Genomic DNA, 18,245 nt, shown 5'->3' on the forward strand with positions numbered 1-18,245 from the left:
ACCCTCGTGAGGAAAAAGCGGTAGAAAATGAATGAATGAATAATAATAATTATAAGTAATATAATTCACAAATAAACAAGGTTGTAAAAATAGAGTATTGTTAAGATAGCGGTGTGGAGTGCTAGGTGTGGGTTTGTGCTCCATGCTAAGCTAAAAGCTAAGAGGAAGTGACTATGGTGACTGACGGCCAATCACACACAGGTAACATCAACTTCCTGGTGGTTGTAATTGGTGGTATAGTTAATTGCCATCCTATGCAATACAGAGTCTAATTCAAGACAATAACAGCATCAAACGTTGGGGCCGCTTTGCCGTTTGTAGCATTTTAACACACGCAGGCCTGATGTGTGCTTCGTCTCCATTAACAGACGTCCAGGCGGCTGTAGGTAAGCTCGCTTGCTCATTAACGGCCTCGTTGTGCGTCTGTGTCCCGCAACTGTCTGATTGGCGTCCCTGCTTCCCTCAGCAAACGGCGAGCCGAGGGACGGTAAGCCGCAGCACGCTCGCCCGTGCCGACTGTTTGTCTGCTTGCCGTGTTTGTCGTGTCGAGCACCTCGTGTGTCGGCAAACAGGGAGCGTATGTCGTCTGCCGGCGCGCACACCTGGATGTGTTTGTGTTCTCGTTGTACCGCTGACATTTGAAATGGAAAATGAAAGCCAAACTCAGCGGGGGTTCCGGTACCTTTCGTTACCGAGGGCTTGGCAACCCTGGGACCCGTTGGATGTTTAACTTGTTTTGGACTTGGTTGTTGAAGGAATGACGCCATTAACCCAACTACACCAGTATTTGGAAGGTGTGTGTTTATAGTATGAGAGGTCGATGACAAGACTGACGTTGTTCCTCGCTTTCTCTTTCTCCGACGCAGAGTTGCCGCCCGATGGTAAGGCTTGATGTTGTTAGCATGTCTGTGAAGCAAACGCCTGCCAGAACATCTGTTCATACGCCGGCAAAAGAAACGGAGCGTCAAGTTCAATTCACTGTTTTGGGTTCTTCTGGGGTGGCGCTGTGACATTCTCAACTGACCTTCTATCATTTGCCACCACCCTCAAAGAACTCCTGTATGGTCCTCAATGTGGACCGCATGGTCCACACTACACTAATTGTACCCCTTAGGACTAATTATAGGACTCCGAGGTAACAGTTTGCACTTTCCCAACAGAAACTCTAAAAGTCAAACTATTACAGTATCACTCCACTGACTAGACATTGTACCCTAAAATGTACAATGATGGACTTTGTGTTGCGTGTGTACACACCAAGGGTCTGCACCAGATGTTTGTGGAGTCTTCTACAATGTTCAAGAACAAAAACAGTCTTGTTTATCCTTACAGAGGTCGCACCAGGCGAGGACCCTCAGCTCTCGGAACTAACCGGCTTATTTGTGTTGAGGCCGGAGAGCACCACCGCCACCAAAGGTCAGCCGTTCCCAGTGGGTTCGTCTCTTTGGGACAGCGGGACGGTTGCTTTCTCCTGCAGTATGGTCGCTCATGTCTTTCTTCCGACTGTGGCAGGGAAGGATGTGTCGTTTGTGGCCAAAGTGGACTCCTCCACCCTGCTGAGGAAGCCCAGCTTGAAATGGCTGAAGGGGAAGTGGCTGGACCTGGGAAGCAAGGCCGGGAAGCACTTTCAGTTCAAGGAGTCTTATGACAGGAACAGCAAGGTAGGACTAAGGACTAAGATGGAGCCTAATCCTGCTTTCATTTGGTTCACCCTGTCACAATATCGTTATCGTGAGTCATGTATCGTATCGTGAGGTACCCGAGATTCCCAGCCCTACTCCTCCAGTGGCCCCCAGGTTAATAGACCCTGGTCTAGACCGTCCCTTCCTAACGGGTGCAGCTGGTAAACTTCACGAGTCGGGCTCCACGTGGAGTTGGACTTTTTAGATGGATGACGTTCACTTTCCACTGTCATTCTGCCGAACCTGGTTCCGGAATACCAGACTGGCTGGGTCCAGGGGAGTTGCACCTTGAAAGGACTTTTGGAGGCGACTGAAGGTGCTTGCCACCGTAGGGTGGACGCCTCGGTGTCCCCACAGCGGAAGAACGGGATGCGGTCTTGGGCTTGTAAGTCCAGACTTAAGACCATGACCTTCATGAGGTGCACCCCGCATGAAAAGGGACAGATGGATGACTTTGAGGTTAAGTCCATGTCGGCCTGACGGTTCGTGTTGCCGTTGTCTTCCAGATCTACACGTACGAGATGCACATCATCAAGGTGGTGGACGGAGACGCAGGTGGCTACCGCTGCGAGGTCACCTCCAAAGACAAGTGCGACAGCTGCACGTTTGAGGTGTCGGTGCAGGGTGGGTCGTCAGAGCGACACTTAATCACATTATTGTCATCTTCCATTCAGCGTCTCCTCGGCGGCCGTCTAACCGGCTTTGTCAGACAATAACTCAGCGAGTGGCGTGCACATTAGATTCTATCATTTAGTGGCCCGGCGAGGTCCCGAGTCCATTATTGCTTTGCCGCTGGTGTAATGAATTAACCTCAGCAGTCTTCCTCCTTCTGTCTGCTTGCAGCGGTGCAAGAGGAGCAGCAGGACAACATTTTGGAGGCCTTCAAGCGATGGTGAGTGTCGGCGCCGTTCTTTCTTCCATATGCTCCCCTGGTGATGGCTGCCCGAGGACATCTGTCCGCCTCACGCGGGGGAGGGGCTAGGCCCGTCCGTCTGTCCGTCTGTCCGTCATTTGTCACTGTCTTGTCCGACAACAGCTGCTGTCTCACCTGAAGTGGTTGAGGATCTTGTGTGCTTCATCAGACGGGATCGGCGACCCAGTGGGGTGCCGGATTAGCAACATGGCTTAGCAACATCTACTGTATGTCAGGGCTGTCCAAACTTTTCCCGCCGAGGGCCGCATAGTGGAAAATGACAAGGCGGCAACAATCCAATATCGCCGTTGCGTACTGTAGCAAACTATAAACTTGGGATTTATTGGCACTACAGCATGTTATTATTAGTAGCAACATTTTGAGATTTTTTTTTTGCCTATGTTGCTGTGTTTTTTTGTTTTGTTTTGTTTTTAGAATGCACCATGGGCCAAAAAATGACACCCTGCCAGCCGCAAATGGCCCCCAAAATGTGGTCAGGCACTAATTTGGTTTAAGTTTAGTCTTCTTTACTGACTCGCCTTTGTGTTGTAGATGACAAAAAACACATGAATTTATATACTACTTATTTTTTTCTTTAAAGTTTCTTAAACTTTTTAATCTTCTTTGTTTGTCTCTTTCATTTTTTCTTTTCCTGGTTCATTTTTTCTTTTTCTCTTTCTTATTCTTCATTTTTTTCCATTTCTTTTTTTCTTTGTTTTTCTTGATTAACTTTTTTTCTTTTTTTGGTTTTATCATTTTTTTCATTTTCCTCACCTTTTCATGTTCACTTTTCTTTTCATTTCTTCATTTACGTTTTTGTTTTAGTATGAGTGGTAATAGTAATATTTGCAAAAAAAAATTCTATGTATGTTTTTATATTTTCCCCCACCTTTTTTTTCTCAGCTTTTTGTGAGCGTGATTATAAGGCATCGCTAACTAAAAAATTTTTAGCAAGTGTGGCAGACCACCCCAAAAAAAAGGAGGGCCCCCACGCCACACTTTGGAAACACTTGGTGTAACAAATGCCAGTGAAAACACTAAAATACTGAGTGTGCCCTCCCTGCTTTGTAGTAATGCAGGAGTATTATGTACTGTGTACTGTACTGTATGCGTGCGTGTTTATCAAGCAATTCACTCACATTTGCGCTGGGCCTGTTGATTGTGCCATCATATATCAGCCGCCACCTTCACCTGGGGCCTCCATATCCCTAATCTGTGCATCATTTCCTGTTCTCGTTAGGCCCAGATATAAGACGAGGAGCGCAACATGCAAAAGACGGCGTGATGTTGTGCTTTGGACGGGGCTGTCGGCGTGCTCTTTTGCAGAGTGGCGATACGAGAGGAGGAGGAGTAGGAGTGGCGTCATTTCTTGCTGGAAAGGCTGCAGAGGTTAAACAGTCAAAGATGGCTAAAATATTGTTGGCACGTGCGATGGCCGTCGCCGGCGTGGCGCATGCTCGGAACAAGGTGACTAAGCTGATGAAATAGTTTTAATTGCTTGACAGCCCTCTTAGACAACACGCCACTCTGCCCTTCTTGCATCACATGCCAGTGAAGGTTATCCGAGGCGGCGCTCCCAGAGGCGTTCAAGTACAGTAGGCCCACATCTCGCCGGGGACGCGCCGTCGTTTTCGTGCTCAGCCAACCATCAGCTGAGCTCGTGTGTCCCGTCAGCGAGGTTATTATCACCCCGGGAGTGTGGCTCCCTCCTTCAGGATAATACCGAGCGCAGGATGTTATCCTTGAACGGGGCGCTCAACCGTGGAGGCGCATGGCGGCCGCCTCAGACTGCCTCGCAATTTATTGCCGCTGATTTGCTCCTCTGAGGCCAGCAGGCGGAAAACCAAGACAGTGGGGGGGGGTGGGGAAGCCCAACACATTTAAGCTGCCCTGCACCTTGTCCAGAGTGGACTGCAAAAGATCCGCAATCTCTTAATACTGGTCTCACTGGTAGGCTGGTTTTGGCCGCCCCCCACAAATACATTTGATCTCAATTATGAAGTGAATTTTCTTCCTCCCACAGTGGAGACGCCGATGAGGACGCCGGCGATCTGGACTTCAGCGCCCTGCTCAAGAAAAGGTAAGTCCAGCGTTGCACTTCCTGTCGCTGCCCTGCCCTGACCCTGGCCAGCCCGCTCAGGCAGAAGAAGCAACAAACGCCCAAGGAGGAAGTGGACGTGTGGGACATCCTGAAGGCGGCCAAGCCCTGCGACTACGAGAAGATCGCCTTTGAGTACGGCATCACGGACCTGAGGGGCATGCTGACGAGGCTGAAGAAGATGAAGACGGTGGAGCCCAAGAAGAGCGACGGTGAGGGGGCGGGAAAGGCGCTCAAAGGTGACGTGGCTGGCGAGGGAGGCCACTGACGGGGATCTTGTGGTTGCAGCCTTTCTGAAGAAGCTGGAGCCGGCGTACTCGGTGGACAAAGGCAAGAAGATCCAGCTGAGCGTGGAGGTGGCCGACCCCAACGCTCCCATCAAGTGGCTCAAAAACGGACAGGAAATTAAACCGTCAGCCAAGTGAGGTTCAGCACATCTTATGATTGTGTGCAACGTCAACATGTTGGTGATGGAGAACTTTGATTCCTTTTACCGACTCGGGTTCTTATGAATCACTCGCTGAAGTGAATTGGGTACTTGATTCTCTTGAATATATATTTAAATTGGAAGGTAACATTAGTTTTATATACAGAATTGTGAATATTACTTCTTTACATCACTATCACGGCTCTTATGTAGCCATGTTCCAAAGAGATGTAGTATTTTAGCTAGTATGTATACATTGGTATCGTTGGCTGGAGGTCTTTAGCATGAGCTGGAAGGTAAAACAAATATATATATATATATATATATATATATATATATATATATATATATATATATATATATATATATATATTTAAATTGGAAGGTAACATTAGTTTTATATACAGAATTGTGAATATTACTTCTTTACATCACTATCACGGCTCTTATGTAGCCATGTTCCAAAGAGATGTAGTATTTTAGCTAGTATGTATACATTGGTATCGTTGGCTGGAGGTCTTTAGCATGAGCTGGAAGGTAAAACAAATATATATATATATATATATATATATTTAAATTGGAAGATAACAGTTTTATATTCAGAATTGTGAATATTACTTCTTTACATCACTATGACGGCTCTTATGTAGTCATGTTCCAAGGAGATGTAGCATTTTAGCTAGTATGTAAACATTAGCAATGTTAGCTGGAGGTATTTAGCATGAGCTGGAAGGTAAAAAATATATAATTTTTTTATATATATATATATTTTTATATATATTTTTTATTGGAAAGTAACATTGGTTTTATATTCAGAATTGTGAATATTTCTTCACATCACTATCACAGGCTCTTATGTAGCTGTGTTCCAAAGAGATGTAGCATTTTAGCTAGTATGTATACATTAGCATTGTTAGCTGGAGGTCTGTAGCATGAACTGGAAGGTAAAAAATATATGTATTTTTTTTTAATTAGAAGGTAAAATTAGTTTTATATTGAGAATTGTGAATATTATTTCTTCACATCACTATCACAGGCTCCTATGTAGCCGTGTTCCAAAGAGGTGTAGTTTTTTAGCTAGTATGTATACATTAGCTGAGCACAACATGTAGCATTGTGGTACATGATGTTTTCACATGTATACGTGTACTCTTAAGAAGGGATGACGGTCATCGTCCATGACGATTCACCGCGTTGTCTTGGGGCAACCTGGCTTATTACGACTTTGTCTTGTCGCCGTGGCGTGCAGGTACGTGTTTGAGAGCGTGGGCAACAAGCGGACGCTCACCATCAACAAGTGCAACTTGTCTGACGACGCAGCCTACGAGTGCGTGGTCGGCGAGGAGAAGTGCTTCACCGAGGTCTTTGTCAAAGGTATGTGACTCACCCCCCCCCCCCCCCCATTCTTCTGCTCCACCTGTGTTTATTTCAGTGAAAAGCATTCATGAACTTATTTTAAAGGCCGAGTGTTTGCATTTATAGTTTTGTGGCGTGGCCGTGCATCAGAAGCGAATGTCTCAGAGTTTGTAAGCGTTTTTCTTTTGAAGGCCACTTCTAAGTACTGTACAACTGAATGGTATTACTATTGAATTGATAGACACAGAAGGATTTCATGTTCTACTCTGATACTGGTAAGGTTAGCCTTCAAAGCCCCCCTTCTATAGGCAGTAATTAAAATACTTGGAAGAAAAGACACTAACCAAATCAGTGACGCTATTTTACTTGTTCTCCGCAACAAAGCCCGGCAGGGCATCGACTTGGCCTGCCTTGACGCACGGACAGAAACGTCCGCACGTTGGCGTGTCACACGACTGGTGAGGTCATCAGTCAAATGCGACGACGACTGCGGCGGCTCAGACAATTGAGACGTGTGGAAGCGGAGCGGATGCTGACGGTGACAAATAGCTGCTGTTAGCGGAGCGCTTCCACCATGTGACTCACACGTCCTCGGGAGACTGGGAATGCCTTCCAGGCTGCTACCAGAGACACGATGTAGCATTCTTTCCCGCATTCTTCCCATGTTTTATCTACCGTTCATGCTGTTAACAAAAGGTGCGGCCCGCCACAATTCAATTTGGACTCCCCCTCGCTCACATGGAAGTGATACTCTCTGATTGGCTTGTCGTTACAACTTTGCATTGTCAGAGGCACTTCAGCTTGCTTAGGAAAGGTGCGCTTCAATTCGCAAGCGATATGCATGTATGGGACATATCAAACAGAACAGCAGTCTTACTCACGGGATGAACCAAAAATTAAACAGGTACGTTAACACGCAATGAACTGTCATTCTACATATGTGAGGCACAATAACTAAGTGCAAACTTATTTACAAGGTGCCCGCAAGGCATGCTGGGTACTCCAGCGAAAACTGTTGTTACAATATAGTGAGATATTAGACGTACAGCGGCAGTGTCCTTTTTTTTTGGCGAGGCCACATAGTGAAAATAATTACTTATTACTTAAATAAAATTTTATTAATAAAATCACTGCCTATTTTTTGCTGTTTTTGGCTTTTAAAAAGAAGTTTTATTGTTAAATTATATTTTTAAAATGTGCCATGGGCAGCCGTGGGCCGCACTTTGGAGACCCCAGATGTACAATGACATGCACATAATGAAATATACACTTACAGCCATTTATTTTATGACACAAAGCAAAAAAAAAACCTTTACCTAATTGTCAATTATGCAAATTAGATGTCTAGACCCCCCCCCCCTCTCGCCACAGATGAATTGTAGATGACATGACACGTCGCATTGTTGTTGATGTTTTTGCAGAACCCCCAGTGACCATCACCAAGCTGCTGGATGACGTCCACACGGTGGTGGGGGAGAAGGTGGAGTTTGAGGTGGAGGTCTCCGAGGAAGGGGCTCACGTCAAATGGTGACCCAGAAGACTTCCTGCTCTATCCAAACTTCTCAACCAACATCCCAGCGGTCCTGATCCCTGGTTTTCTGGTTTTTCTCCAGGATGAAAGATGGAGTGGAGCTGACCAAAGAGAGCGCGGCTTCCAAGTACAGATTCAAAAAGGACGGCAAGAAGCACGTTCTCATCATAAACGACGCCAGCAAAGAGGACGTCGGCACCTACTTCGCCTTCACCAACGGCGGGGAGTCCAAGGCCGAGCTGGAAGTGGAAGGTAGTCTTTTTGCTGCCACTTTGGTCATGCTGCACCATCAGGATGTAATGATACCTTCACGTCCAATGAAGATAACGTATCAAACGGCCCATGAAACTGAAGTGAAAGCTAACACTAGACTAATTGGCCGTCAGCGCCTGCCAGAAGTTTGCTGACAGGTATTTCAATTAAGAGCTTGAACAGAATTTAACGTGTTGACGTTTTTCATTTTGACAAGCATGAACAGCCGTAAATGAATTACCGCTCACACCATAATTAATACAGCTCAGTTTATCTCCGCATCCGTCTATCATCACAGTAATGGTCATGGTAATTTGCTCTACACGTCCAAAAGTGATGCTGGGGGTCTGGGCTTATCACTCCAAAAATTAGGACACGTTAGTTCCCCTCAATAGGCTGCACGGCGGATGAGTGGTTAGCACGCAGGACTGCAGGTTTTGCTTTTTATGTTTTTACTCCGAATGTCTGCTTGGGTATCTCTGTGTGGAGTTTGCGTGTTTTCCCTGTGCGTGCGTGGGTTTTCTCCGGGTACTCCGGTTTCCTCCCACATTCCCAAAACATGCATGTTAGCTAAATTGGCGACTATAAATTGTCCATAGGTTTGAATGTGGGTGGGAATGGTTGTTTGTGCCCTGTGATTGGCTGGCCACCAGTCCAGGGTGTACCCCGCCTCTCGCTCCAAGTCAGCTGGGATAGGCTCCAGCATAACCATGTGACCCTTGTGAGAATAAGCAGTACAGAAACACTGGTTGAGATGTTCCAAAGGCCGTTTAAAACGTTTGTTTAAAACTTATTTGTTTGCAGAAAAGGAGCTGCAGGTTCTGCAGAGCATCGCCGACCTGACGGTGAAGGCGAGCGAGCAGGCCGTGTTCAAGTGCGAGGTGTCCGACGAGAAAGTGACGGGCAAATGGTTCAAGGACGGCGTGGAGGTCCAGGCCAGCGATCGCATCAAGATGACGCACATTGGAAGGTATCGCCTCTCCCCCATGAATGAAGGCTTGGAATTGTTGTCATCTCGTTCCTCGTTCTAAACATCATGCAACTCAACAAACCAACGCTCCTCGTAGAGTGTGACCCATTTTTTGGACTTGGCAGCAATCTGCACAAGTGCAGCTTCTAAACTAACGCACACACACACACACATGCAGACATACCCCCAGGGTCATCGTCTTCTCTAATCCCTCCAACATCAGCGCCGCCGCCATCGCAGCAGACATGCCAAGGCGACAGCGGTCACGCAAGGTGAAAGCCATTTGGGATGATTTTGTTGCCGGGGAAACTGTCTCTCTGTCGCCTAATTGCCGCTCACAGCCAGTGTGGTCTCCATGGTAACGAGTGCCAACATGTCTCCAGGACACACAAGCTGACGATCAATGACGTGAAGCCCTCCGACGTAGGAGATTATACGTTTGTGCCCGACGGCTACGCGCTCTCTCTGTCGGCTAAACTTAACTTCCTGGGTGAGAATGCAACAAACGTAAACATAAAAACGAACCCTTTTCTTGTCATTTATTGAAAATGTGACTTGATGAAGCTGATTTAAGTGTTCTTCTCTTGCAGAAATCAAGATTGACTATGTTCCCCGACAAGGTGAGTCCCCGCTGCGTTTTAGTCCAAAAATGGCTGACAGTACACGAGACGTTTAGTAATACTGTGAGATGATCACACACAAACACACCTCAGGGTCAGAGATGGTTTCATTTTAAAAGCCGTTTTTGTTTCTTATTTTGCTGGCCTAAATGTTCTAGAAAGGCTTTGTTTTTACTCCACGTGCAGGAAATGGATAGGAAACATGAAGTCCGGGGTGCTGGAGCCTATCCCAGCTGTCTTCAGGCAAGAGGCGGGGGTACATGTAGTTATTATTACATGTATTTATGGCACCAAAATACATTTGAAATATCACAAATAAATTTGTTGGAACTTGAAATACATTGTATTGCGATGGATCACAGGTGTCAAACTCGAGGCCTCGGGGCCAGTTCTGGCTCGCCACATTATTTTATACCGCCCGCGTATTAAATATTACGGGCTTAATAACACGGGCTCTTGTATATCATGTGGCAATTATTCCTTTAGATTCATATATTCTCCTGAGAGAAGCCATGATGGTGATGTGGCCCTCAATGACAATGACACCCCTGATGTAGACTGTCGTGGATCGGAACACACACCTCATACGGCACACCAGCTACGCCAGAGAATAAGAATCCGTAGCAGGAAGGATTGATGTTGCCACCGTAGGATCTTTGTCACCACTGTGGCGAGTTTGAGTTGGACAGGAGCGAGCTCAGAGGAACCATCACGGCCAATTATGCAATTGAGGTGACCCACTTCAGTCCCGCATGTTAATTGACGACCTTGTTCCATGATAGACCCTCCTAAAATCCACCTGGACACCAGCGGCGCCGGGAGCCAGAACACCATCACCGTGGTGGCTGGGAACAAACTTCGCTTTGATGTGGAGATTTCTGGGGATCCGCCCCCTGTCGTGTGCTGGACCAAGGGAGACCAGGTGAGGAGGCGGGGCTGTCTTGCCAACATGTCACAAGGATTCAGCATCCAGGTGACACCTTACCTGCGAGCGTAGACGGTGAGCGAGTCGGAGGGAAGAGTCCGCGTGGAGACGAGGAAGACGCTGAGCAGCTTCGTCATCCAGGGGGCGGAGAAAGAGGACGAAGGCTTCTACTCGCTAACCGTGACCAACCCGGCAGGAGAGGACAAGGCCCAACTCTTTGTCAAGGTCGTGGGTTAGTGGCTTGTTCACTTTGTTTTATTTCCAGGGTGTTTCATTGCCAATGACACACATACGCCTTCTCGTCTGTTCCGTGGCTCGCCAGATGTGCCCGACCCTCCTGAGAATGTTAAATGCACATCAGTTGGCGAGGACTGCGCCACCATCACATGGGACCCTCCTGCATTCGATGGCGGCGTGCCCGTTAAAGGTATCTCCCTCCCCCTCCCTGCGACTTCCTTTCACATCTGATGTCGTCCTCCCGGGGAAACAAACGCCAACAGTCTTTAACCTTGCTCCAGGTTACCTGATGGAGAGGAAGAAGAAGGGGTCGTCCAGATGGACCAAGCTCAACTTTGACGTCTACGAGTCCACCACGTACGAGGCCAAGAAGATGATCGAGGGCGTCCTTTATGAGATGAGAGTGTTTGCGGTCAACGGCATCGGCATCTCTCAGCCCAGCGGCAACTCCAAGCCCTTCATGCCCATCGGTACGCCGCCGTTTATTAATAAAATTACTGCCTATTTTTTGCTGTTTTTGGCATTTAAAAAAAAGTTTTATTGTGTCAAGGTTTATTTATAGAGCACATCTAAAACAAAGTTCATGCTGCCCCAAAGTCCTGTAAGAAACATGTGAAAGGTTTCAAATAACAATTACAACATTTGATATCATAAACGTGCAATAAAAAGTCTAAATTAGCATCACCACATACCAGCATTTCCTGTCTCACAGCCCCAACTAGCGAGCCCACTCGCCTCACGGTGGAGGACGTGACCGACTCCACCTGCGCCCTCAAGTGGCTTCCTCCTGAGAAAGTGGGACCCGGAGGCATCGACGGCTACATCATTGAGTACTGCCAAGAAGGAAGTAAAGCCTTCCACAACTAACTTAGCGTTTCAATTTGGGATCCAAAAGCGTTTTTCTGGAAATGTGGCACACTCGTCTCTTTTGATCATCTCCAGGTGATCAGTGGGTGCAGGCCAACCAGGAGCCGGTGGAGAGGAACCAGTACAGGGTGAAGGGTCTCCCGGTGGGGGAGAAGATGTTGTTTCGGGTGGTGGCAGTCAACATCGCCGGGCAAAGCCCCCCGGCTACGCTTTCGCAGGCCGTCACCATCAGAGAGATCATGGGTCAGACGCTGACGACGTGAATAAAGATTTGCACACGCTGGACTCAAACACTTCCTGCTTTGTTTCTCCAGAACATCCAAAGATCCGTTTGCCTCGCCACCTCAGGGCCAGACTGGTCAGGGTCGTCGGCGAGAAGGTCAACTTGGTCATCCCTTTCCAGGTCAGCGACACTGTTGTTGGAGTTATTCTCAAGTGTGCCGAGAATAAGAAAAGCATCTCTGAGAATTCCAAGCAGGTGTATTTTTAATGGCCAAAAACATCCTCGTGAAATAGGTCAGTGGATGGCGACTGGCACATTTACAAGTGCTGACTTGCCCATTTTAATATTTGATATCCTGTAGTTATTTTTTGTACAGGTGCCAAATGCACTAGAGAGCCCGGGCGGGAAAGGGGGGGCGAGGTGGGGGGGTTGGCTTAAGGCAGCAAATGATGACATTGCTGCAAAAATCAGCAAAGGCAGTCGTGAACTGAATTGTCCGATTACTTTTGAGTGGTTAGCATGTAGGCCACAGTCAGATCGGGAAGACCTGTGCTTGATTCTCCGCTTGGGGTTTGCATGTTCTCCCCGTGGGTGCGTGGGTTTTCGCCAGGGACTTCAGCCCCCCCCCCCCCCCCCCCCCATTCCAAAAATATGTTAGCTTCATTGGCCACTCCAAATTGTCCATAGGTGAATGTGAATGGTTGTCTATATGTGCCCTGTGATTGGCTGGCCACCAGTCCAGGGTGGACCCCGCCTCTCGCCCCAAGACAACTGGGATAGGCTCCAGCATAACCCCACCCTAGTGAGGATAAGCGGCACATAAAAAGGATGAATGACGTAAGCTGAAAAGGCAAAACATCTCCGCCCACAGGGTAAACCTCGCCCGGTGGCCACCTGGTTCAAAGATGGCGTACCTCTGGAGGACAGAAGCGTGGGGACGCGGTCCACCGACGTAGACTCCATCCTCTTCATCCGCTCGGCCGACAGGAGCCACTCGGGGAAATACACACTGTCTGTTCAGATTGAGAACATGGCAGACAGCGCCGACATCTACATCCAGGTCGTAGGTCAGTCTCAGCAGGATCACGGCAGGGTAGACACACATTCTAAGATGACCCTGGATAAGCATTCATACTCACCGGTTCTGATGGCTATCAATCATCATCTGGTGGGAGGAGCAAGCGTGTGACTTTTTTTGACTTTGACACTTGTGTGGTGTGATTTCTTTCCAACGTAAGCACATGGCGGTGAAAATGGTCCCGGAGAATCGCAATCGCAATTCTAATTAAGAAAAGCCGTATTTCCACGTGTGATCATAAATCCCAATTTGCGACTTCATCAAAGCGTCAGTTTAATCCTGACTCCTGCGCCGTCCGCCAGCTTATTTCTTATCTCCTCAACGCTCGTCTTCCCGGGTCGGAGCGCTCGCTGGATGATTTGGCAGGACTCTGATGGGATTATTTACATGTAGACTGGGATTACCTTCATGCTGCTCTCACACATCCCGTGCTGAGAAGGTTGCGCTAATGAGCGAATACGTCTGTGAAGATTCCTTCATCGTCCATCCCATTCATATCTACTTCCTATTTGAACAGGAATCGGCTAAAACCAGTCTCAAGGTTTGTGTAGCCCCCTTGAAGCGGTTGCTTGTTGTTCAGTGGAGAATAAACTTCATGACACTTATCCACTGCTCCTGTCTTCTCAATCTTCTCAGTCAGAACGGCCATACTGGTGCTGCTAACGAGGCAGCTAACAATGCCTGTGCTACCTATGTCCAATGTATGGCAACACAGGGAAGCACAGTTCCGCCAGCGAGGAATAAAAAGCATATGACAAAGTATTTTCATCCACGTTATGATGCACAGTTTTAGTGGTTATGAAAGCAGGACTTCTTCATACCGTGGTAGCACTTGAAACCGCTAACCAGCCCGTGTCTAATAACACGTATGCATTGCCTTTCTGTTTTTTTTCAACTGTTTTTTTTTTTTCCTCTTGAAATCTCTTACCAGAGAAGCCTGGCCCCCCCATCAAGGTGCACGTCACAGACGTGTGGGGTTTTAATGCCTCGCTGGAGTGGAAGCCGCCCAAGGACGATGGCAACTCTGAGATTATTGGCTACACCATTCAGAAGGCTGACCTGAAGACCAAGGTAGCAGCTCTGTTTTTTTTATTTTTTGGTAGTGCCAAATCTGTGGCTGTCCCAATTCATTTGTGGTGAGCCGCCACATATACGTTTGGAGCACTTGACTTGGCGTGTTGCTTCCTGACTCTGTCAGTAGCTTTGCCAATAAGCAGACGATGGCAGATCCGCCGTAACAAGATTTGTCACATGACTGCAAAGACTTGGAAGTACCGTCACGGTCAGAATGGACGTGATGGTGTAGAGAGGAACAGGAAGCTCCTGCCGGTTTATATATACAATCCTTCTCTCTCCGTGGATGGCGTCAGGAGTGGTTCACGGTCTACGAGCACAATCGCAGGCCCGGCTGCACCGTGTCCGACCTGGTCATGGGGAACGATTACTCCTTCCGGGTCTTCAGCGAGAACGTCTGCGGCCTGAGCGAGGAGCCCGGTGTCAGCGAGAACACAGCAGTCATTTGCAAAACGGGTAATCCGATCATGGAACCTTCTATTGGTGCTTTTGCACCTGGATTTCGGGTTGGGGCTGATTTAAGGATGTACATAGTAGATCTAAATGAAAACAATGTGACTCGTCTTCCAGGTTTGGACTATAACCCTCCACCCTTCAAGGAGAAGGACCGCAACGCATGCCCCAAGTTCACAGCGCCCCTGGTGGACAGGAGTGTGGTTGCAGGTTACACAACGGCCATCAGCTGTGCCGTCCGTGGTTACCCGAAGGTACCAGCAGCTTTAGTCAATCACACGACATGTCAGCGTTGTTGGATCCCAAATTGAAGTTCCAAGATCAGAGTCTAAAACCCTGACCCTAATTCATCCCCCCTCGTAGCCGAAGATCATTTGGATGAAGAACAAGATGATCATCGGGGAAGACCCCAAGTTCTTGATGCTCAACCACCAAGGCGTGCTGACGCTCAACATCCGCAAGCCGAGCCTCTACGATGGCGGTCGGTACTCCTGCAAGGCCATCAACGACCTGGGGGAGGACGAGGTGGAGTGCAAGTTGGAAGTCCGAGGTATGCAACATCTTGTCTGACTACTGGCAATAATTAGTGGTGCCTTGGTTAACATGTTTTTTGGTTAACATCCAAAAAAAGGATTGCCCTCCAAACATCATCTCCGTTTTCTGCCTATGAATGTGTTTTGTGTTCACATTCTGGGGACGTATTATTGGATTAGTAGTTTCTATGGGAACACTCGCTTTGGTTAGCCCATTTTGGTTTGAGTCTGACCTTCTGGGACAGATCGACCTTGACCAAGACACCACCATAGTAACATTTGAACGTTAAGCGTCCTACACGAGACCAAAACAAGTTCAAGCTACTACTCACGCCCATCCCTGCAGAAGCTTCAGGGTTCACTCATGCCGAGTTGTTGTGGTTTCCTCCCACAGTCGCCCAGGAGAAAGGTGAGGAGGCGAAGAAGTGAGGAGCGACACAGGCGAGGAGGAAGTCCAACATGATGGATCCTAATGGATGGTTTGGTGAATAAATATGATTCAAATAGATCATAAAGCCGCTCCTGACCCACTCCCATATGCTCGCCTTTCACTGCCGCCATGACGGATGCTACATTGCTAATGTGCCATCCATTTTAGTGTCCCGGGGTGTGTTATCGGTGAAGTGGGTCTGTGTGAGCCGTAAAGTCCTTCACATCTCCTGGTGTGTGGAACATTTCTACAGCTCATGATTGTGATGCACTTGCGGCACCGCTGCCACCATCAGGTCAGATCCCGCCGATGGTTGACAGGAGGGGGGGTGGGGCCTGGCACCAGGCGGCAGTGGGATCAACGTGCTTCCCACAAGCTGATATGGTCCTGCTACACACACGCTGCTTGACCCGGATCCTCGCTTCCATTCGTGCAAACAGCAGCTCAGGCGGCAGATCGGGGGTCTCATTAGCATGGCACACGAGAGACTAATTAATGCACCCCACAACATCGGCCTAATTAGCTCTCCCACGTCATTACTGAGCAAAGAAATTAGCGCTAATTCACACAGCCGCAAAACAAACACAGCGCCGACTCTGCTGGAAGGCGATCAAACCTCAGCCACCTCAAACGCCGCTGTACCACCCGGCAAGCAGACGCCATATCATGACCTCTGACCCCCGGCTTTCGTCATAATCTATGTACACACGGTGTTTATCCAGCCGTAAATGGTGGTTAGCGTTTGCCGATCACATTTGATGATTTGAAACACTGACGTGTGACAAAAATAAGAAATCAGGAAGGGGGCAAACACACTAGTGTGTGTGTATATGTACATGTACATGTATATAAAAACATGCTGGTGCTAAAGATGAGGAGCGGGATGGTGGCAGTGGAGACCTGCACTGCAGCACGGCCACTCCAATGTTGAGTGAGACCCGCTACGTATGTACGTACGTGCGTGCCGATCTAATGTTATTGTGAGTTGAGCCTGAGAGCCAGCGGGGCGTGTTCCTCTGATGATTGACACATGAAAGCGCAAAGGCCGCGCGGGGCTTGTGCAGACGAACAGCGTGTCACCTCCACGCTCCACCTGAGCTTCTCCCTCTCACACATCAGTCGAGCCGGTCGCTAGGCAACCGTGCTCCAGCATGTCCTGTGGCGTCGGGAACTTTAGGCACACTAAATCTCACATCTTCTCATCGCTCCTTCAGGTAGCTGAACCAGCATGTGTGTTCATAGCGTCATAGCGATGGCGTCACGTCAGGTAATATAATACTAGTAATACAAGTAATGTAATATAATACATACTAAGATGTATTAGATAAAATAATAATAGACCAGTGGAGCTCCAGGTGTTACATCACTTGTGAGCGACGAGGCCACGATAGGACTTCCATCCCTTCCTGCTTCCTTGCCAGCTTCCTTACAAAGAAAGCCAAATGAGCGTAATTGTTTTAATGAAAACACCTGAAGGCGTGTCGTCTTTCTCACCTCGCGGTGGCAAAAAGCACAAAACCGCAGAAAACAAAGCCTGAGATAATAACGACGCCGTTAAGACAGATGAAAGCGTGCGTGCACGATGCAAAGAGTAGGAAAATACAATTACGAGAGGAGAAGAAAAAAGAAAAAGTGCGCTCGCTTGTGTGAGGCCTTTGAAGACCAGCGAGGACGGGTAAGCAAATTTGAATTTTACGCCGACAACGAGCAGCCTGCGAGGAAACTCCCCAAAGTACACAGATTACTGTGTGTGTGTGTGTGTGTGTGTGTGTGTGTGTGTGTGTGTGTGTGTGTGCGTGCTGAGGCAAGGAAGGCAAGAGGGTTGGCAAAATAAAAGAAGCCTCCCAAGTAGCAAACGGCTTGAAATTTCAATTTGTTCGGCTCAGGTCGCCATCTTGAGGACTCAACACTCCTCACCAGTGGGGGGGGGGGGGCAGCCGTCATCCTGTTGCTCTGAAATCATATTGTAACAAAACGTAGGGTTTGGTTTAAATCAAGTTAGATGTCTGACAATGTCCTTATGAGTTGCGTTCAATGACACCACGTAACTTAAGTGTAGGTGTGTATTTTCTGGCAGCAAATCGGACATTAGTGACAGATAAGATTCCATATTTCTCTGTTTATTTAGAATGCACATACACATGTATAGTAAAGATGGTTTTGTGATTTTCGGAGCGTCCGTGAATGCATGTCATGGTGGACTAGTCACAATGAGGACGTCTGGTTCCCAGGAGGACTGAAGGTGTGTTTGTGAGTTGTAGATGCATATCGGTGTTGCACTGCTGTTGTGTTCGGGTCAGAATGAAGTTATTGAAGAGCATCAGGCGGAATTCTGGCCGCCGTAACGAAGTCGTGACTTGACATGACGCGCACGCATTAATGGTAATTTTAACGTCACACTAATTTTGGCAGCCCCAGTAAGAAGGCCAGCGGTGTTAATAGGATATAAACGTTCCAGTGCTCGCTAATTAGGAACATTAAGTAAACCTTGGTGCCTGGGGTTTTAGCTTACTGGCTAATGTGGTCGCGGGTTCGAGCCCGGCCGTGTGAGGACACCACTGTTACACTTGCAGGGT

The 18,245-nt window shown here is 47.9% G+C and overlaps 1 protein-coding gene across 1 annotated transcript; it reads left to right on the forward strand.

Annotated features, from left to right (window-relative positions):
* Positions 1–808: 808 nt before the first annotated feature.
* On the forward strand, positions 809–16,319 carry mybpc2a (myosin binding protein Ca). The gene is made up of 27 exons (XM_078797061.1): positions 809–881; positions 1,333–1,416; positions 1,513–1,661; positions 2,189–2,306; positions 2,526–2,574; positions 4,619–4,675; positions 4,736–4,905; positions 4,982–5,114; positions 6,370–6,494; positions 7,898–8,003; positions 8,090–8,259; positions 9,064–9,229; positions 9,613–9,719; positions 9,820–9,849; positions 10,632–10,771; positions 10,847–11,006; positions 11,097–11,201; positions 11,293–11,481; positions 11,724–11,858; positions 11,954–12,121; positions 12,193–12,281; positions 12,973–13,168; positions 14,111–14,250; positions 14,550–14,709; positions 14,824–14,960; positions 15,070–15,256; positions 15,634–16,319. The coding sequence occupies exons 1-27, from the start codon at positions 821–823 to the stop codon at positions 15,666–15,668; spliced, it is 3,366 nt and encodes a 1,121-aa protein (XP_078653187.1). The 5' UTR covers positions 809–820; the 3' UTR covers positions 15,669–16,319.
* The last annotated feature ends 1,926 nt before the right edge of the window (positions 16,320–18,245 follow it).

Source organism: Doryrhamphus excisus, linkage group LG16 (assembly GCF_037039965.1).
Source record: "Doryrhamphus excisus strain RoL-2023G ecotype Guam linkage group LG16, RoL_Dexc_Guam_v1.1, whole genome shotgun sequence".
In the NCBI taxonomy this organism is placed as follows: Eukaryota; Metazoa; Chordata; class Actinopteri; order Syngnathiformes; family Syngnathidae; genus Doryrhamphus; species Doryrhamphus excisus.